This window comes from Salarias fasciatus, chromosome 8 (assembly GCF_902148845.1).
Source record: "Salarias fasciatus chromosome 8, fSalaFa1.1, whole genome shotgun sequence".
NCBI classification, from domain to species: domain Eukaryota; kingdom Metazoa; phylum Chordata; class Actinopteri; order Blenniiformes; family Blenniidae; genus Salarias; species Salarias fasciatus.
The window spans coordinates 479785-497768 of record NC_043752.1 but is presented as its reverse complement, the minus strand read 5'-3'; the positions used below and the strand labels follow the sequence as shown (position 1 = coordinate 497768).

Sequence of the window (17984 nt, the reverse complement as noted above, 5' to 3'; positions counted from 1 at the left end):
TCACTATTTATTATCTAGATTTGAACAATATGTTCAGTTAAATTTCATCCCTCCTGCAAAAAAAACAATAACAAAAACAAAAAACCCTAAAATAAGCAAGATTTAAAAATCTTAGTAGTTCAGCTCCTGTGGCTAAATGTAGTTTTCCAGACGTTAATCGTGCCGCCGTCGACACTCGGAAGAGTTTGAACCCGGAGAGCGAGCTGCTGCGGCGGCCGCACGTGAAAAGAGGACGTTCAAACCCGATTCCTGCCAGACGAGTCTGATAAGCAGCAGCTCGCCTCATCCCTGAACGCAGATCGTGGCAGATAAGAAAATATGCAAGCAACACTTCTGCAGATCCTGGAGATCATCTGCTGCTGCCGCTGCACAGACGGGAACAGAAACCAGAATCGACTGTAAACAGAGACCTGCAGGGACCGGCAGGGACCGGCAGGGACCAGAACAGAACCCGTCCTGCTTTCAGACCAGGTCCAGTCTTCAGTTCCTCGGAGCTCTGGATGTTTTCCAGCTCTTCATTCTCTTCGTTTCCCTCATCAGATCCCGGTGTCGAGCATGGGAGTGTAGGAGGGCCGTGGCGGCGGCGAGGCGGCGTGGAGGAAGGTTCTCTGGGAGAACATTCTCTCTGTACGATCTGAGCTTCAGCGTGGGCGGCGAGCGGGGGCTGAAGGCTGACCTCTGACCTGGTGGCGTCATTTAAAGAAAGATCCGTGACTCTAGCTGCCGCCGGGACCCGACCTCCTCTTTCTTCCACCACAACGAAAAGGTTTTTTCTTTCTTTTTCAGTCAGTCACATTAGCGGCGTGGGATCGAGGGACGAGAACGCGGAGCTTCAGGCTTCGCCGCGTTTCATCGAGTCGACCGATAAATCTGTCAAAGCTGAACAACAGGATCAGCTGATTACCGGCGCCGGCAGAGCGGCCGTCCCTCCAGCTCCGGAGCAGCGAGATCTCAGCGACGCTAGCCTCAGCTAGCTGCTAGCAACTAGCCTCACAGCCATGCTGTCCGGGGAAAGAGACCCAGAATGCAAAAGGACGAGGAGGAATTTGAAAGACGTTTCACTCTTCAGTAATTTTCAACTCCACCCTCTTGGAGGATTTGTTCAGAACTTTCTGTTTTTCCAACATGACTTGGACTTTCAGTGTCTGGCAGCTCTTCAGTATGACCGTTTCTGATGGAAGCGAGAAACTGAGATCCTGCTGTGGCTCGACGTGACGCTGCAGACGCACACGGAGCCTCTGTAACGACTCATCAGCTCGCAGCGCTGGATCCCTCCGGCTTCTGGAGCTGTGAGGCGGCGAACCGACGACCCGCCGTTCTCTGCAGTTAAAGACGAGGAACTGCAGCCGGACCGAACGGCCTCTGAGACGTGCTGCTGTGTGTGTTCACACTCTCAGACTTCTGCTTTGTGCATCAGGGACTCCGAGGTGTCAAACCGCCTTTTTACTCGCAGTACTTCAAGTAGTAACCAGTAACCAGGAGTGTAAACACACACCAACTTCAACCAGTGGAGAGACTCCGCAGTACTGAAACTGATCAGAGATCAACCTTCAGTCAGGAGCAGCGTAACTCACTGGATTCAGTTCAGCTGCTAGAAACGGAGATCGAGGACGACAGGCCGGTTCAACAGGAAGTAAACAACCACAGCATTACGAGCAGCAGCGAGGAGAAGAAAAGCACTTTTCAGTCAACAGACTGGAGTTACTGATGAAGTGACTTCACTACGATCTGGACTGGATCTCAGTGAAGATGCAGAATCAGAATGATTTTAACGTCGTCGTGAATAAACGACTGATGCAGCTGAAGTCTGGTTTCAGCAGGCAGAGGAGGCGAGGAACGGATTTTTAAGAAAAGAAAAACACGATAAAATATATTCAGTTAAAAATACTAAAATATGAACATTATGAAAGTGTGAGTGTGTGTGTGTGTGTGTGTGAGAGGGGTCTTATTGAACTGTAGTTAATCAACCAGAATGCAGTTATTAGTTACCAGTGAATCAGGTCTGTAACTTGTGTTTGGTTCTGAGTCAAGTTTCACCAAAGCTGCAGTATTTTCATATTTCCTCGTTTCCCCTCTCGGCCCTTCCTCTACACGAATATTAGATTTCTTCTAAAAGTTGTGATTCCACAGGGTCTCCGATTTACAGTCAGCAGCTCAGTGTGTCACAGCCGAGTGGGATTAGTCAGACTTTCTGTCTGCAGATGCAGGTGTGTGTCGAGCAGCAGGTGGTCGTCAGGAGGCTGCCGGCTGCCTGATCTGAGGTCCTGCATGTAGTATCGGAGGGAATGACGCGAATGAAAGTCCTGGATCAGTTCATGGTGACTTCCTGTTCTTAAAGCAGCTTGAGCCTCTGGAGGACACATTCTGATTGTCCGTCGACGGAGCAGGAGGACCGTTCTGTCATGAACGAAGCAGGAATGATGCTTTTTCCCATGAAAGTAAAAATGAAAATTTTTCAAAACCCAAATGAAATTCCCAAGCTACCGCCTGCCCTGAAACTACCCGGACCGGGAGAATCTGGACCAGGACCAGGACCAGAGTTTGTCCTGTCTCCATGGAGACGCAGCCCGAGAGTTTCCAGAAAGTTAGAGTGTAAAGAAGAGTGTCTCCTCCTCTGCAGGGCCCTGGCACCAGCCGCTGAATTCCCCAAACACACCAGACACACTCTGACACAGTGTCTCAGGGATGTCCGTCCCCGTCCCCGTCCCCGTCCCCCGTCCCCCAGCCCCGTCCCCCAGCCCGTCCCCCGGCCCCGGACAGCCCCTGTTTTGCATGATTGCATGTTTTCCTGAAAGAGACGAGGACCGCCGAGCTCCAGAGAAAGGCCCTCGCTGTGGTCAGGTGCTTTCAGGTCCGAGTGCGGACGGCTGCTGGTCCGAGTCCAGCCGGACGGCCGCCGGTCCGAGTCCAGCCGGACGGCCACTGGTCCACACCGTCTCACATGGAATCAGTGAAAGTCAGACCGATGGGATGAAGCGACGGCTTCGGCTCAGCCGCCCCACTGACAGCCGAATCGTCCCTGGAGCCTCCGGCAGCTGGTGGAGGTTAAAACGAGCGTCTCCGTTCAGAGTCTGTCCTTCATTCATTCGCTCCTCGCAGAACTCTGCAGCATGTCCCTGACCGCGGTGAAACCGGCGAACCGACAGCAGCTGATCGTGAGGCGACGGGTGATTTGTTAGAAAGGCTGCAGTTTACACTAAACCAGCCGATTACAAGAAGCAGCAGCAGGAAGGAGAGTGGAGGCAAATCAGTGGGAGTCATATTGGTGAGTAAAACCAAGAGGTGACCAAGGAGTGGAAAAAACAGCAGGCACACACACACACTCAAACACACACACACTCTGAGTAAAGCCTAAACTCAGCTCTTCTTACTTTCATTTGCTCCATCGAAACACTTTGTGGGGTTTTCACTAGTGTGTGGGAGTCAGTTCCCCAACCTGCTGATAGTTTTTTCTGTTTTCTGCCGGTGGCACCTTGTAAACAACCGCCGGGGCAACCTGGTGAGGCCGGCCGCTTCCTCTCAGCCTCAGAGTGGAAACGCTGCGGCGGTAATGACCCCACTGCTCTTTCCCCCGGGTAGAACAGCAGGCTGCATGGAGGCCTCGTCACAGAGAACCCAGAGGAACCGGACAGAACGGCGGCCTGCGCTGTGGGAACACTGCCCCCTGCTGCCCCCCGCTGCCCCTGCAGCTCCTCTTTCTCTGCTGGACTGGAGGAGTTCAGCTGACAGCATCTCACAGCTCTGAGCGCCGTCCTGATAAACATCCTACATCGATCCATCGGCCGCCAAAAGGACTGAAACGTTTTGTTCTGAAAACGATGCAGTTTGCATGTTGTTCCACTAGTGGGCGCTGCTCTATAGAAAAGTTGCATTTCCCCTTCGTTTCCATGGAGACACAGTCAGAGGTTTCCAGTGGAAACGTCGTGGTGTACACAGAGCCTGAGCCTCGCTCACCGCTCAGATTAACTCTAAACTCAAACGAGCTGAACTTAAACGAAGCTCAGTCGTGATTTGAAGTTTCTGAGACACTTTAGTTTACAATAAGAATTAAATTTAAATGAGTTCAGTTTCTAAACTCTGCTGCTCCTTCACCTGACCCCTCCCCCCTCCCCCTCCCCCCTCCCCCCTCCCCCTCCCCCTCCCCCCCTCCTCCCTCGTCCAGCGGCCGGTCACTTACTGCTCGTCTCCCACCTTCTTGATCCACTCCACGTCGCACTGTTTGCACGGAGACGTCATTTCCTGTTGGGCGGAGCGGGAGATGAGGTCAGAACCAGAACCAGAACCAGATCCCACAGATTCAGTCTGAGAGACGATCTGAGCTGTTTTAAAGAATCGTTCTTTCGGTGAAACCTGTTGGGTCTGCTGTCAGAGTGGTTTACTCTCTGGGGCGATTCGCACCGGATACAGCAACCACCCATGAGGCTGGTGTCAAATTACAAGCACCTGATGCAGGCTGCAGGCCGGTTCTGTGTTTTTCTAAGCTGGCAGCCGTTTTGATGTGAGATTGGAGTCGATCTGTGTGTGTGTCCCCAGGGTGAGTAAAACGAGCGCCCACTGACCCTCTGGCTGCTCTGCAGCTGCCTCATCTCGTCCTTCAGCCGCTCACACTCCGCCTTCAGCTCCTCCTCGCGCCGACACGCCCCCTGGGCCTCGTGCCGGGCGCCCTCCAGCTCCGCCTCCAGCCGCTGCAGCTTCAGGTCGGACAGGGCGTCCAGGCTCCGCGAGCTCTGCAGGGTCAGGGCGGGGCAGTCCAGCACTGGGGGGGCGGAGGGGGGCAGTCAGAGAGAGTGTGTGTGTGTGTGTGTGTGTACAGTATTTAAAATCTGACATCTGTAACAAATTACGAGGGAAATCGTGATGGAACCTCGCGTTAACCCCGAACGGTCAAGTCAAGGAAATGTCAGGAGAAATTTAACAAATTAAATATCTTAAAAATCCTTCAAAAATAGAATTGATGGAATTCTTACAGCCACTATTTATTCAAAGCTTATGAACATGTGCAGCTGTGGTGTTATCAATAGAAAAAGTTTATATATTGAAGGCATACAGGACAGCGTTGTTGGCTTTAGATTTTAAGAAATGTCCATTAAATAAGATTTTATTGAAGCACGAAGCTCCTCGGCTTCATGTTTCAGCTGAAATCCTTCTAATAAAGAACAGAATGAAACGCATGAAGGGGCATCTGCTGCCCAGATTTACTTTAGCTCCACCCACACACACACACACACACACACACATACACACACACACTGCTGTGGCTGTGAACGCTGACAGGTGAGAGATGTGGCTAAATATGACAGCGGAGGTTTTCTTGAGGCGTCTCTCGAACCGTCTCGCTCTATCGGAGGCGTCTCTGAGGCCGGGGACGGGCGGGAGGCTGCGCAGCGTTTGGGGATCCAGACCGGTCTCAACAGGAGGACTCGGTGGCACAGATGGACCCGACAGGCTGAATAATAGATATAATCCTCCGACTTTTACAGTTCCACCAATCGCTGTGCTCCAACTGCTGTCCAGGCAGAAGCAGTGAATTTCAGGATGACAGGCAGGAACACAAAGTTCCAGCTGAGACCCAGACCCAGACCAGAGCCCACTTCAGTCCTGGTTGATCCAGACCAGAGTCTACTTCAGGGACTTCCTGGGAAAGTCCTGTTCCTTTGGTCTTGAGTGAAAACTCTCCCTGAGCTCGGATCTGGATCTACCTGGTGAACTCTGCTCCCCTGAAACTGCCAGTCTTGGTTTTCTTGCAGACTTTCCAGCTGCTGCAGCGAGAGGAAGAGACGTGGAGCGCAATGCATTTTGGGTAGCAAAACAAATGAAGCCAACAGTGCAAATCAAAAGAAAGAGCTAGCTGCTAGCCGGCTACTGAGGCGGGGCTCCCGCTTTCAGCCTGGACCAATCACTGAGTCCGGTTCCTTCTTCGGGCTTCACCTCCTTTCTGGAAGAACGTCCAGACTATAGAGCATCTTCCTCCTCTAGAATCCGACTATAGAGCATCTTCCCCCTCTAGAATCAGACTATAGAGCATCTTCCTCCTCTAGAATCAGACTATAGAGCATCTTCCCCCTCTAGAATCAGACTATAGAGCATCTTCCCCCTCTAGAATCCGACTATAGAGCATCTTCCCCCTCTAGAATCAGACTATAGAGCATCTTCCCCCTCTAGAATCAGACTATAGAGCATCTTCCTCCTCTGACATCAGACTATAGAGCATCTTCCTCCTCTAGAATCAGACTATAGAGCATCTTCCCCCTCTAGAATCAGACTATAGAGCATCTTCCCCCTCTAGAATCCGACTATAGAGCATCTTCCCCCTCTAGAATCAGACTATAGAGCATCTTCCTCCTCTGACATCAGACTATAGAGCATCTTCCTCCTCTAGAATCAGACTATAGAGCATCTTCCTCCTCTGACATCAGACTATAGAGCATCTTCCTCCTCTAGAATCAGACTATAGAGCATCTTCCTCCTCTGGAATCCGACTATAGAGCATCTTCCCCCTCTAGAATCAGACTATAGAGCATCTTCCTCCTCTGACATCAGACTATAGAGCATCTTCCTCCTCTAGAATCAGACTATAGAGCATCTTCCTCCTCTGACATCAGACTATAGAGCATCTTCCTCCTCTAGAATCAGACTATAGAGCATCTTCCCCCTCTAGAATCAGACTATAGAGCATCTTCCTCCTCTAGAATCAGACTATAGAGCATCTTCCCCCTCTAGAATCCGACTATAGAGCATCTTCCTCCTCTGACATCAGACTATAGAGCATCTTCGTCCTCTAACTGATCCTTTCAGCGGACATCCAGCAGAGCCAGAACTTGAACGTCGTGCCGAGTTTCTGGAGTGCTGATGAAGCCGTTGAATGGACGCCCGTCTTCACACCTCTCTTGTTTTTCAGTTAGTCGCTGATGAAATGATTCAGCTGCTTACAAACCACACAGACTTGTTCAGTTTGTGAAAAGATGAGAAACCAACAAAAACAAGAAGTGCAGAAAGTGAATAAGCGAGTGGTGAGTTGGACCGTCCCACACGGCGCTGGCGGCCCTCATGGTGTGTCACTGCAGCGCCGCAGTAACACATCCCTCCCTCTCCGGACCGGACCGGACCGGATCGGACCGGACCGGAGCGGACCGGAGCGGCGCGGCGCCGGCGGCCACTCACTGTGTGCGTCCGGCCCGGCGTGCAGCTGCAGGTACTGCATGTCTTTGCTGTGCAGCTGCAGGTTGAGCTTCTGCAGGGAGCTGTCCCTCTGCCTCAGGGCCGACTCCAGGTTCAGGATCCGCTCCACGTGTTTCTCCACCAGGGTGGTCTGCAACCAGAGGCGTTCACGTCAGCGGCTAGAGCGAGACGGCGGCCTGGAAACGTCCAGTAAACCGTCTCCCTGCATTGTATGAGGCCTTCAGCGTGTGCATTCACATCTGCAGACACTGATTTCTCCTCCTGCTGCACCCGCTTAATGTTTCAGTTATTTTTCTCTTTGCTTTAAAGGTGCCACGTGTGAAATTTAATTAATGCCGTTTTTGCCCACTAGGTGTCAGTAAAGAGTATTGTAGCTTTTTTTAACAGTAACTTTTTTAGGAACTAAGTAAAAAGAGCTCCAGCTGCTGTTTATTTATTCTGACTTAATTTTTTTTTTAAATTGTTAGACTGAGGACAGCACCAGAGATGTCAAACATAAGGCCCGTGGGCCAAAACCAGCCCACAAGATGTCCCTATCCGGTCGCCGAACCACCATAATTGTTTCGATTTGTGAAAACAGAAACATTTTCACCTCGTACGTTCGGCACCACGACAAGGAGCAGCTGTACAGTTTAAATGTGAAGGCCATAGAGCGCCGCCGGAGGGAGGCGTTAAACCCGCAGTGAAAAGCAGGTCGAAGAGAAGAAGCGTCTGTACGGAACCTTTTCACTGACGGTAAATCCTAAAAAGCATGTTTCTGAACTTTAAATGAGGAGCTCCTCTCACTCTCCGGATTAATGAGAGCGTCGTTCTCAGGGAAGGTGATTAACGCTGAAGTCTGGGTGGATGAGTGGTTTACAGCTCACTGACACAAACAGGCTTCCACAGGTTAAAGCTTCACACCCCGTCTTCTTAACGGTGTTTTCAGTCGCTCTGTTTACACAGGCCTGAATCTGCTCGAAGCACTGATACCCAGTGATGCCGGTCATATTAATCAGGATTTATATATAAGAAATGAAATCTTGTGAGAGGCGGGAACTCAGACAGGTTTCCTCCGACGCTGCTCGGAGGAGATTCCTCTGAACGGGAATCCTGAAAGTTTCCTCCGCCTGCACCTCGTGACGCTCGGTGTGAGTTTTTATATCTGCAGAGTGTGAAACTGCAACACTCCGAGCAGCCATATGGCCGCAGCGGGAGGCGTCTGACCATCTTGTCCAGGTCCCGCTGCGGGTTGCTCTTCTCCATGTGGATCTTCTCGTAGGCCTGGATCACGTCCTCCAGCTGCTCCTCCCTCTCCTTCCTCTTCTGCAGCTGAAACACACAAACAGCTTCCTTCACTCCGTCACTCTGCAGAAATCAGGCTGAAGAGAATCTTCACCCGGAGCCGACGCTGACCAGCGCGTGACAGAGTGAATGTCTTGAGTTTATGAGCCTCGTGGTTTAGTTTTAGCTCAATGACAAAACAGTGAATGAACACGAAGCGTTTTGAGACACTTTCCACTTTTTCATTTGTTCATATCTACAAAAACAAGGACACATATCAGAGCTGCAAATTTGGGAAAAAAAGAAAAGAAAAACCAGCTTTACCAAATGAGTTTCAGTAGCCAGTGATGTTTCCAGTCCTCTCGACCAAGATGCAGCATTTTGCATTAATGTTTATTCAAAAGTTGAATATTTTACGTGGTTTCAGGTCAAGACGCCGCAAAAGAATCTTTTTTAAATCTTAAAAAAATCAAAAGAGTCACACTCATTCTAGCTGAGGTGAACCGAGAATCGTGGGAGATTCATGAGGTTGTTGAAAATGGTCACTCGGAGGGTTTTAACGAGCATAAAGAGCATGAAAAGTTTGTAAAACGTACCTAGTTGTTTGAACTAGCTAGTTTAAAATCGGCAGGAGCCCGTAACAAGGCGACGATTTCAAGAGAAAACTTTGTTTACATGAGAGCAACTGATCACGCAACTTTCTGAAGCGGCTCCCGAGGTGGGACTTTTTGAAAAAGCCTTGACTCCGTCGTCGTGGCGACGGGTTTGTGGTCAGTGCGTGTGCCGTTGCCGTGGAAACGGACACCGTGCGACGGGGAGACCCGGTTTGAGCGGAGAGCAGCGATGCGGCTCGCCCGTCACGACGCCGCCGCCGAGGCGTCCGCGGCGGCTGCCAGGCGTTCTGCAGGCGTGTTGCCATGGACACCGGGAGCGCCGGCCTCTCGCCGCCGCTCTTCGTCCTCCCCGTTTGTCTCCCAGCTGCTCCCTCTCTCATCAGCGACCAGATTCTTCAATGAGGAGCCGACTTCACGGCGCCGGCCGCTCTCGGCGCCTCTCGCTGGCGTCGGAGCGTCAGATCCTCCCGCCTGACATCCAGCCTCTCATCACTGGAGGACTCTCCGTCTCACACTCCCACATGATCGTAGCAATCAGGACGTCTCTCGTCTCCGTTCTGAGGCTGAGTCCTCCGTTACGCCACAGCTGAAGACATCTGATGACTCTCACAGCCAAACTTCTGCTCTCTTCGTCAGGAAGTTTGAAAACTTCCTGACGAAAGCAGGATAACGTGCTGATATCTGCTGCTGGTGTGTGTTTCGGGGGGGTGAACTGAACAGATCCTCTCTGAGCATGCTCAGTTCAGACGAGTGGAAAAGACAGGCTGCAGCTAGCAGCCCCCCCCCCCCCCCCCAATAAAATACGCAGGTGAAACTGGACTGATTCAGCCTTGCAGCCCGTTCCACGGCAACGGCTTTAAGCGAACACATAACACTTTCAGAGCGTTTTGGTTCATTTACATGACGACTGTGCTCACAGTCGCTGAAAACGCAACGGCTACGGCTCTTGTCGCCATGGAAACAAGAGAAAAAAAGACACTTTCTGGAAACGCTCGGCTCCCACTACTGGTCACTGCTGGTCATTACTCCACTGCCGCCACGGCCGGGAAGCAGCCGAATGGAGCCTGGTGGTCTGAGTGTGGTGTCGCACGGTGTCGGGCTGTGTCGGGTGGTGTTGAGGTGTGTCGGGGTGTGTCGGGTGATGTCGGGTGGTGTGTCGGGCTGTATTGGGGTGTGTCAGACGGGGCGGGGTCTCACCTCGTGGGTCAGGACGTTGACTCTCTGCTGCAGCGTCCCGTTCTCCGACTGCAGCAGCGCCGTGTCTTTGCTCTCGAAGGAGCAGTAGGAGTTGGTGTCTTCGCCGAACTCACTGATCATCGGGAACTGAGGGGGACAGAGACAGAGACAGTGGAGACAGAGACAGTGGAGACAGAGACAGTGGAGACAGAGCAATGCGATCACAGTCTGATCCGTCACTGATTCAGGTTTTCCTCTTTCTTTTCCTGAACTCCAGTCTTCCTGCGGTTCGTCTCGGCTTCCTGATGAATCATTCATGCTCCTGGAGCTGCAGCTCGTTTCGACCCAGATCCCGTTAACGTCCTGCTCCGTCTGTTTATTCCTGAACTGGATTTAAATCCTCAGTGTCTCAGAGAGCTGACGTGTCCGTCCAGTAAAACCGTCGTAGTAATAATAATGATCAACAGCAGCTGCTCCGTCGCGTCCATGTCCGTCCTCTCATGACGTCCCCGTGTTCGTATTGTTTATAAAAATGAGATTTTTCGACATTCGGGATTCGTGTTGGAATTTAAAAGCTATCATGATATAAAACATGTTTCCTCCAGAGGATGACTTCATGAGAACATCATTGAATCCCTTGAGGGGAAGAAGTGATCCTAACGTCCAAATCCTGGACCTGCATGTTAGCCCAGACCTGGGTCAGTCCAGAACCTGAACCTGGACAGGTTCCCCAGAATTCTTTTCATTGCTGAATCCTCGTTTCATGGCATTTTTTTTTTCAGTATTTTACTCATTTCGTGTTAAATTTTTTTGAAAATGACTATTTCTTTGTTTAGTTTAAAGGAATCTGCTCCCAGTATTCTCTATATACAGTTTCTTGATGTAGTTTTTTGGCCCAATTCCGATCCTCTCAGTGTTTCCTGAAGCATGAGTTGAACTGCGGTGTTGAACTATGATCAGGGAAATCCTCGTCTCTATGATTACTTTGTCCAAACATCCAGCTGGTGGGTCAGAACCGGCCCAGTCCACCGACCCACCAGGAGAGCTGGCTGGGATGTGGCTCAGTTCTTTATCAGCATGCTCAGTAATATTAAACAGTCACCTGTTCTGAGTACAAACAGCTGTTAGGAAGTCCAACATTTGTCCCTGGAGGACGGAGCCTTGAACAAACCCCCAGCAGGACGGCGGCGCCGAGCCTTCAGCAGCAGCTGCTCACGAAAGCAAAGCCCCGAACGTCTCCGTGGATTCACCGCAGCGCCGAATCAGATCAGTCCAGCAAAACCCAGCAGAACCAGAGCATCTTCCCTCTAACATCCAGATCATAGAGCATCTTCCTCATTCACCAGCTTTCAATTCAATGTTTCCTTTAAGTGTTCCTCCTACGACCCAGAATTGCCCCCATGCCTTATGTTGGACACCCTGCGTGGCTGTGCAGATCCTGACTGAACTGTAATGAAGGTGTGAAACCAGAGAGACGGTGTGAGACAGATTCCTGGAAGACGGAGAACTCCGCGGTCTGATGAGAACATCCAGGAGCTTCTTCCTTTTTAATCCTCCACTGTTCCTAGTTTCAGCTCTTCATTTTGCCTCTGCTCTCTCCATCATTATCTCTTTATTCCCTCTAATTTCTGCTCATTTCGCGGCGCCTGCCGGTGTCCAACCCGTCCTGTCCTCATTCCCCGGTCCTCCCACTCTGTCCTCACTCGTCTCGTCCCTCCTTCAGTCCGTCCAGCTGCAGCTGGGAGGACGATTCTTCCATCGGCTGAACGTTTTGAGTCTTTCCATGAAAAACTGACTCGGATTCCAGACATTCAGGGTTTGAATAATGCATGCAGACAGTAAACGCCTCGGTTTGGTCTTTAACGGTGAAGCTGAGCTGCAGCGAAACATCTGGACCGATTCCAGCTGCAGACATGAGGATGTTCCCAGATTCAGCGGTTCCCCGCTCCGCCCTGCTCCGCCCTGCTCCGCCCTGCTCCGCCCCTCCGCTCCACCCCGCACCCCGGCGCCCTGCTCCGCCCCACCGCCCGGCTCCGCCCCGCTCCGCCACCCCCGCTTCACCCTGCCGCTTCCGCCGCCCGGCCCCCCCGCTGCCCCCCCGGCCGCCCGGCCCCCCCGCTCCCCCCCGCTCCCCCCCGGCCCCCCCGCTGCCCCCGGCCGCCCCTCACCTTGATCTCGTAGATCTTGAGCTTCCTCTTGATGCTGGTGTTCTCGCGCTCCAGGCCGGCCAGCCGGGTCTTGATGTCCTGGTAGGCGGCGATGAGGGCCAGGTGGGAGGCGGAGTACACGTCGTCCGGGGGCAGCGGCGAGTAGCGCCACGCCACGCCGCCGCAGCCGTCCTCTTTGAGGCCGCCGGCATCGCCGCCACCGCCCAGCAGCCCCAGCTCGCCGCCGCCGAACAGAGACTGCATCACGCAGAGCCTCAGCCTGACACACACACACCACACACACACACACACACACACACGCAGCACAAAAGTTGTTTTGTCTGTTAATAATTCAAGGACGGATTGTTTCCATTCAATTAACTGTACCAACCCAAAATAAGGCTTTCATGACCCGAGCCGAGGTCGGCGTTCGGTTTCCGCTGCTCCGAACTCGCCAGGAAGAACAAAGCTGCCGGTTCAGAGGAGGAACCTCGGTAACGAGCAGCGGAGCTAGCTAACGTACCGCCGCCGCGGCTGGTTCGTCCGCCGGCTGTGATCCTGATTTCTCAGATCCGGTGAAAGAGAATCTGCGTTTGTTGGATCTGAAGTCAAACACAGCATCAGGAGTGGCAGGAGGGCCGAGCCGGACGTGTTTCTGTTCTCCAGCCGTCCACACTCCGGGAATTTAAACGTTTGCTTCGTATCTTTACCGTCAGACCCCGAGACACCTGAAGGCCTCCCCTGGCAGCGGACTCAGACCCCCACCTGGAGACCACCGTAACCATCTGGTCCCTCGTAGATCTGACCAGGGTTCTGTGACCTTTTAGACCGAAAGAGCCGTTTCAGTGACTTTCCGTCAAGTCCAGCTGTTCTGGAGCAGAAGAACCTTTAACCTTTAAAACAAAAACAACAACTACAACTTATGATGCCTTTATGAAGTTAAAGTTCAGAACAGTGAAGATTTTATTACACTGAACCCATTTTTGGACCTGATTTTAGCAGTTTTATTTTCAAGCTTTTTTGTCCATAGTTTTGAAATTTTAGCCATTTCAACTCTTTTAAACAGTTTTCTCTGCTTTTTTCCTGCTATATTTCATTTTCTTATGTTAGAAGTTGCACATTTCAGGTTTTTTAAGCTGTTCTATCATTTTTCTTTCCCATTTCTGGGGGTTTTTCCATTTCTCTCAATTTTACTTGAACCTTTTTGAATCCCTTTTAACCAAGAATGACGAATCATATAATAATCCAAGCCGCTGCAGAGGGACTGAAGGGCCACATGTGGCTCCAGAGCCGCAGGTTGAACACAATATTACATATAATTATTGATTTTTTTTTAACTTTTAGTTTGTGACTTATCTCATGTCTGTTGTAGAAGGAATTTTACCCTGAAAAGCGCCGTAATGATGATATAGAGGTCATTATGAGTGGGTGCAGATTGATTTTCAGGACAGGTTTAAAGAGCAGATTTTGTTGCCTCTCGTCTGGAGCCGTTGGTGGGAGAACCTGAATCCCTGCCTGACCCGGTGACATAACGTGTAACCTCGCTCACACACCTGCTGCTGCAGCCGCCGTCTTCAGAGGCGCTTTAAAACTTCATGAATCCGGAGCCGTTCAGCCTGAATGTTTCATGACTGGGTTATAAAAACCTGAGAGTACCGAGAGCACCGAGTCCTGCTGGGTCTCAGAGCCCAGAACAGGTCAGGTCACACACCTGCCGGTGTGTGTGTGTGTGTGTGTGTGTGTGTGTGTGTGTCCTGACTCCTGTCAATCACACTGAGGAGGAAACACGTTTTCAGTGACTCCATCATGCAAACGAACCTCAGAATCCCAGAAACGTTTCTGTTTTCAGTTCAAACCATCGTCTTTAAGTCGACCCTGATCAGAATGTGGAGACCGGAATCGAACCGCTGACCTGAATCAAGTGATTTGAGGCGTTGAAATAAGTTAAGGAAGTTAAGTCACATGTAAATCCAGATGTTTCTGCTTCGTGACTCGACTGAAGTATTGGAGCCAGGCGCCAGCCTCCGCTCATTAACATGAAGATAACGCGGAAGTGCAAAAAATCTGTAATTCTGCTGAAGAGATTCCAGCAGGGGGGCGATGATGCTGCTTTCAAAAAGAGCCCCGGTCTCATTGGAACCCATTCAAAAATGCAGATTTTCAGAATGGAAATAAACATGTAAAGCTCCGGTTTCAGGACAGGTTTCTGGTCTCTGTCTCTGGTTTCTACAACCTGCTGCTTCACCAGACTCTGGTTTTCACATAATCATCTGTTGATTTTATTTAACGAGTTAAAGTTTTGCATAAATCGCCCTATCACAGCGCCTCCTCTGGTCACGTGACGGCGGGACCAATCACATTTACATCTGGTTTCAAATATTCAACGTGGAGACGTCCTGCTGGACTCGCTGAAGTCTTCAGAACGGCGGTTGGGAACGCTATGGGGGACGTCATGAAAGCTCTGTCCATTTATTTACAGTCTGTGGTTGGAGCGAGAGCATTATTGAGTTCTTTTTTAATTTTCAAATGTAAACAATAAATAATGACTGAAAGTGAAACGTCGTGATCCGTCCAACGTTAAAGTTTTGGATGAGGTTCACGGAGCAGCTGCATCGTACCGATCGGCTTCAAGACGCTGAGTGAGGAAGATCAGCTGAGCATCGCTATAGCAACCGTGAAGGCCGGACCTGTGTGTGTGAACATGTCCGTTCATCTGCATGAAGGAAGGGATTTCCAGGCGTGAGCGGCTCCCCGCATGGCTCCCGAGTGGAGAACAGGCGCCGCTCTACAGCCTCCATCCTTCTGAACGACTGCGTGTTTTTTTTCATCCTTCCATCGGCTGAGCAGCTGATATGCTAATCAGCCTGATTTCCATACGAGCCTGTTCTGGTTCACAGTGCTTAAAAATACATGAGCCGGAGGAGCAGGAGCAGCCGGAGGAGCCGGCAGCGTGATGGACGAGCTGCCAGTCAGCCGACCGCCCCACGCCGCCACGCCGCCACGCCGCCCTGCTGCCGGGATCCCAGCCTGATAAACGAGGCCTGACGCCACGTCCCCGGGTTGATCCAGGCCCGGCGCGGCCGTGCGCGGCGGTTCACAGGCAGCGGGGGAGTGAACGGCGGCGGAGCCGAGGCTTCCCGACTCTCGGCCTACGGAGCTATTTTCATCGGCTGCTTCCTCCTCGCTGCCGCTCCGCGTTCCAGAGCAACGGGAATCGAACCGCAGCCAACCTGAGGCTCCTCGCTCTGGTTTCCTTCCTTCTGGTCCAACAGGAGGATCCAAGAGCTCTCCCACACACACACACACACACACACACACACACCATGTGTGCCGCGCCAATGAGATGGCCGAGCCAATCAGCGTTGCCGCTTTTGTTTTCAAATTTTTTGGCGAATTCTGGCGGCTAAACCGGAAGTGACGCCATCGACGAGCGTAGCGGAGATTACGGACTTTAACCATCGTCTGAAAGCTGCAGTAAGTAAAGTTCCAGCCAAAATACCAAATATTACAACAATCAAGGAAGAGCAAGAGTCTGCGCCTGGTGAGGTTCTAACAGAAAAAGACGTTTGGCGTGTCTTTGGGTGTAGAGAAAGTAGAGCTAAAGAGCTAAAGCTAACCCTTACAGAAGCTAACGCATCTTGATGACGTATTTGTTTTGAAGCTCTGATTGGCTGAAGTACCTGTCAGCAGAGGAGTAACCGACGCCCCCTGCACGGAGTTTGTATTGGCTTGTCCCCAGACCCCCCCCAGCTACTAAATCCTAATGTGGATGTGGAGTGGGCGGGGCTGGTTCACGAGGCTAGTGCAGAAGCACAGTAACGGTGTTTCTCAGGTTTCCACGGAGTTTCGAACACGTTGTCATGGAAACAGAGAGACGCTGTGTGGAAGGTCCCGATTGTGTTGTTTTTATTTGGAATGTTGTCGTGGAAACGGGGCTGGAGAGACACCCATTGAGCCGGTTATTGAAATCTGACTGACAAGGACGGTGTGGACGAGGACGGTGCAGTGAGACAAGGACGGTGCAGTGAGACGAGGACGGTGCAGTGAGACGAGGACGAGGACGGTGCAGTGAGACGAGGACGGTGCAGTGAAACGAGGACGAGGACGGTGCAGTGAGACGAGGACGAGGACGGTGCAGTGAGACAAGGACGGTGCAGTGAGACGAGGACGGTGCAGTGAGACAAGGACGGTGCAGTGAGACGAGGACGGTGCAGTGAGACGAGGACGAGGACGTGCAGTGAGACGAGGACGAGGACGGTGCAGTGAGACGAGGACGAGGACGGTGTAGTGAGACGAGGACAAGGACGGTGCAGTGAGACAAGGACGGTGCAGTGAGACGAGGACGGTGCAGTGAGACAAGGACGGTGCAGTGAGACGAGGACGGTGCAGTGAGACGAGGACGGTGCAGTGAGACGAGGACGAGGACGGTGCAGTGAGACGAGGACGAGGACGGTGCAGTGAGACAAGGACGGTGCAGTGAGACGAGGACGAGGATGGTGCAGTGAGACAGGACGAGGACGGTGCAGTGAGACAAGGACGAGGATGGTGCAGTGAGACGAGGACGAGGATGGTGCAGTGAGACGAGGACGGTGCAGTGAGACGAGGACGAGGATGGTGCAGTGAGACGAGGACGAGGACGGTGCAGTGAGACGAGGACGAGGACGGTGCAGTGAGACAAGGACGGTGCAGTGAGACGAGGACGGTGCAGTGAGACGAGGACGAGGACGGTGCAGTGAGACGAGGACGAGGACGGTGCAGTGAGACAAGGACAGTGCAGTGAGACGGACGGTGCAGTGAGACGAGGACGGTGCAGTGAGACAAGGACGGTGCAGTGAGACGAGGACGAGGATGGTGCAGTGAGACGAGGACGAGGACGGTGCAGTGAGACAAGGACAGTGCAGTGAGACGAGGACGGTGCAGTGAGACGAGGACGAGGACGGTGCAGTGAGACAAGGACGGTGCAGTGAGACGAGGACGAGGATGGTGCAGTGAGACGAGGATGAGGATGGTGCAGTGAGACGAGGATGAGGACGGTGCAGTGAGACGAGGACGAGGGACGGTGCAGTGAGACGAGGACGGTGCAGTGAGACGGGGACGGTGCAGTGAGACAAGGACGGTGCAGTGGAGACAAGGACGGTGCAGTGAGACGGGGATGGTGCAGTGAGACGAGGACGGTGCAGTGAGACAAGGACGGTGCAGTGAGACGAGGACGGTGCAGTGAGACGAGGACGAGGACGGTGCAGTGAGACGAGGACGGTGCAGTGAGACGAGGACGAGGACGGTGCAGTGAGACGAGGACGGTGCAGTGAGACGGGGATGAGGACGGTGCAGTGAGACGAGGACGAGGACGGTGCAGTGAGACGAGGACGAGGACGGTGCAGTGAGACGAGGATGAGGACGGTGCAGGGAGACGAGGATGAGGACGGTGCAGTGAGACAAGGACGGTGCAGTGACAGGAGGACGAAGACAGCAGTGACGCCACCACGATGCGGTGAGGACGACTCGCTGTCATGTGGTCAGTGTGTCTTCAGAACAGGAGCGTCGTCTTCGTCTTATAGACACACCCAGCAGCGCCTGAGCTTCTGTCTCTGATCCGTCCCCCCCC

General features: G+C 52.3%; 1 protein-coding gene across 1 annotated transcript in view; it reads right to left on the bottom strand.

Moving 5' to 3' along the window:
- Positions 1 to 17984, bottom strand: part of tbkbp1 (TBK1 binding protein 1) — a 42213-nt gene that overhangs the window by 8179 nt on the left and 16050 nt on the right. Inside the window, 6 exon segments of the mRNA XM_030098709.1 lie at positions 4178 to 4239; positions 4560 to 4756; positions 7162 to 7309; positions 8386 to 8490; positions 10254 to 10379; positions 12401 to 12659. Coding sequence (XP_029954569.1) covers positions 4178 to 4239; positions 4560 to 4756; positions 7162 to 7309; positions 8386 to 8490; positions 10254 to 10379; positions 12401 to 12643 — 881 coding nt within the window. The 5' untranslated portion in view covers positions 12644 to 12659.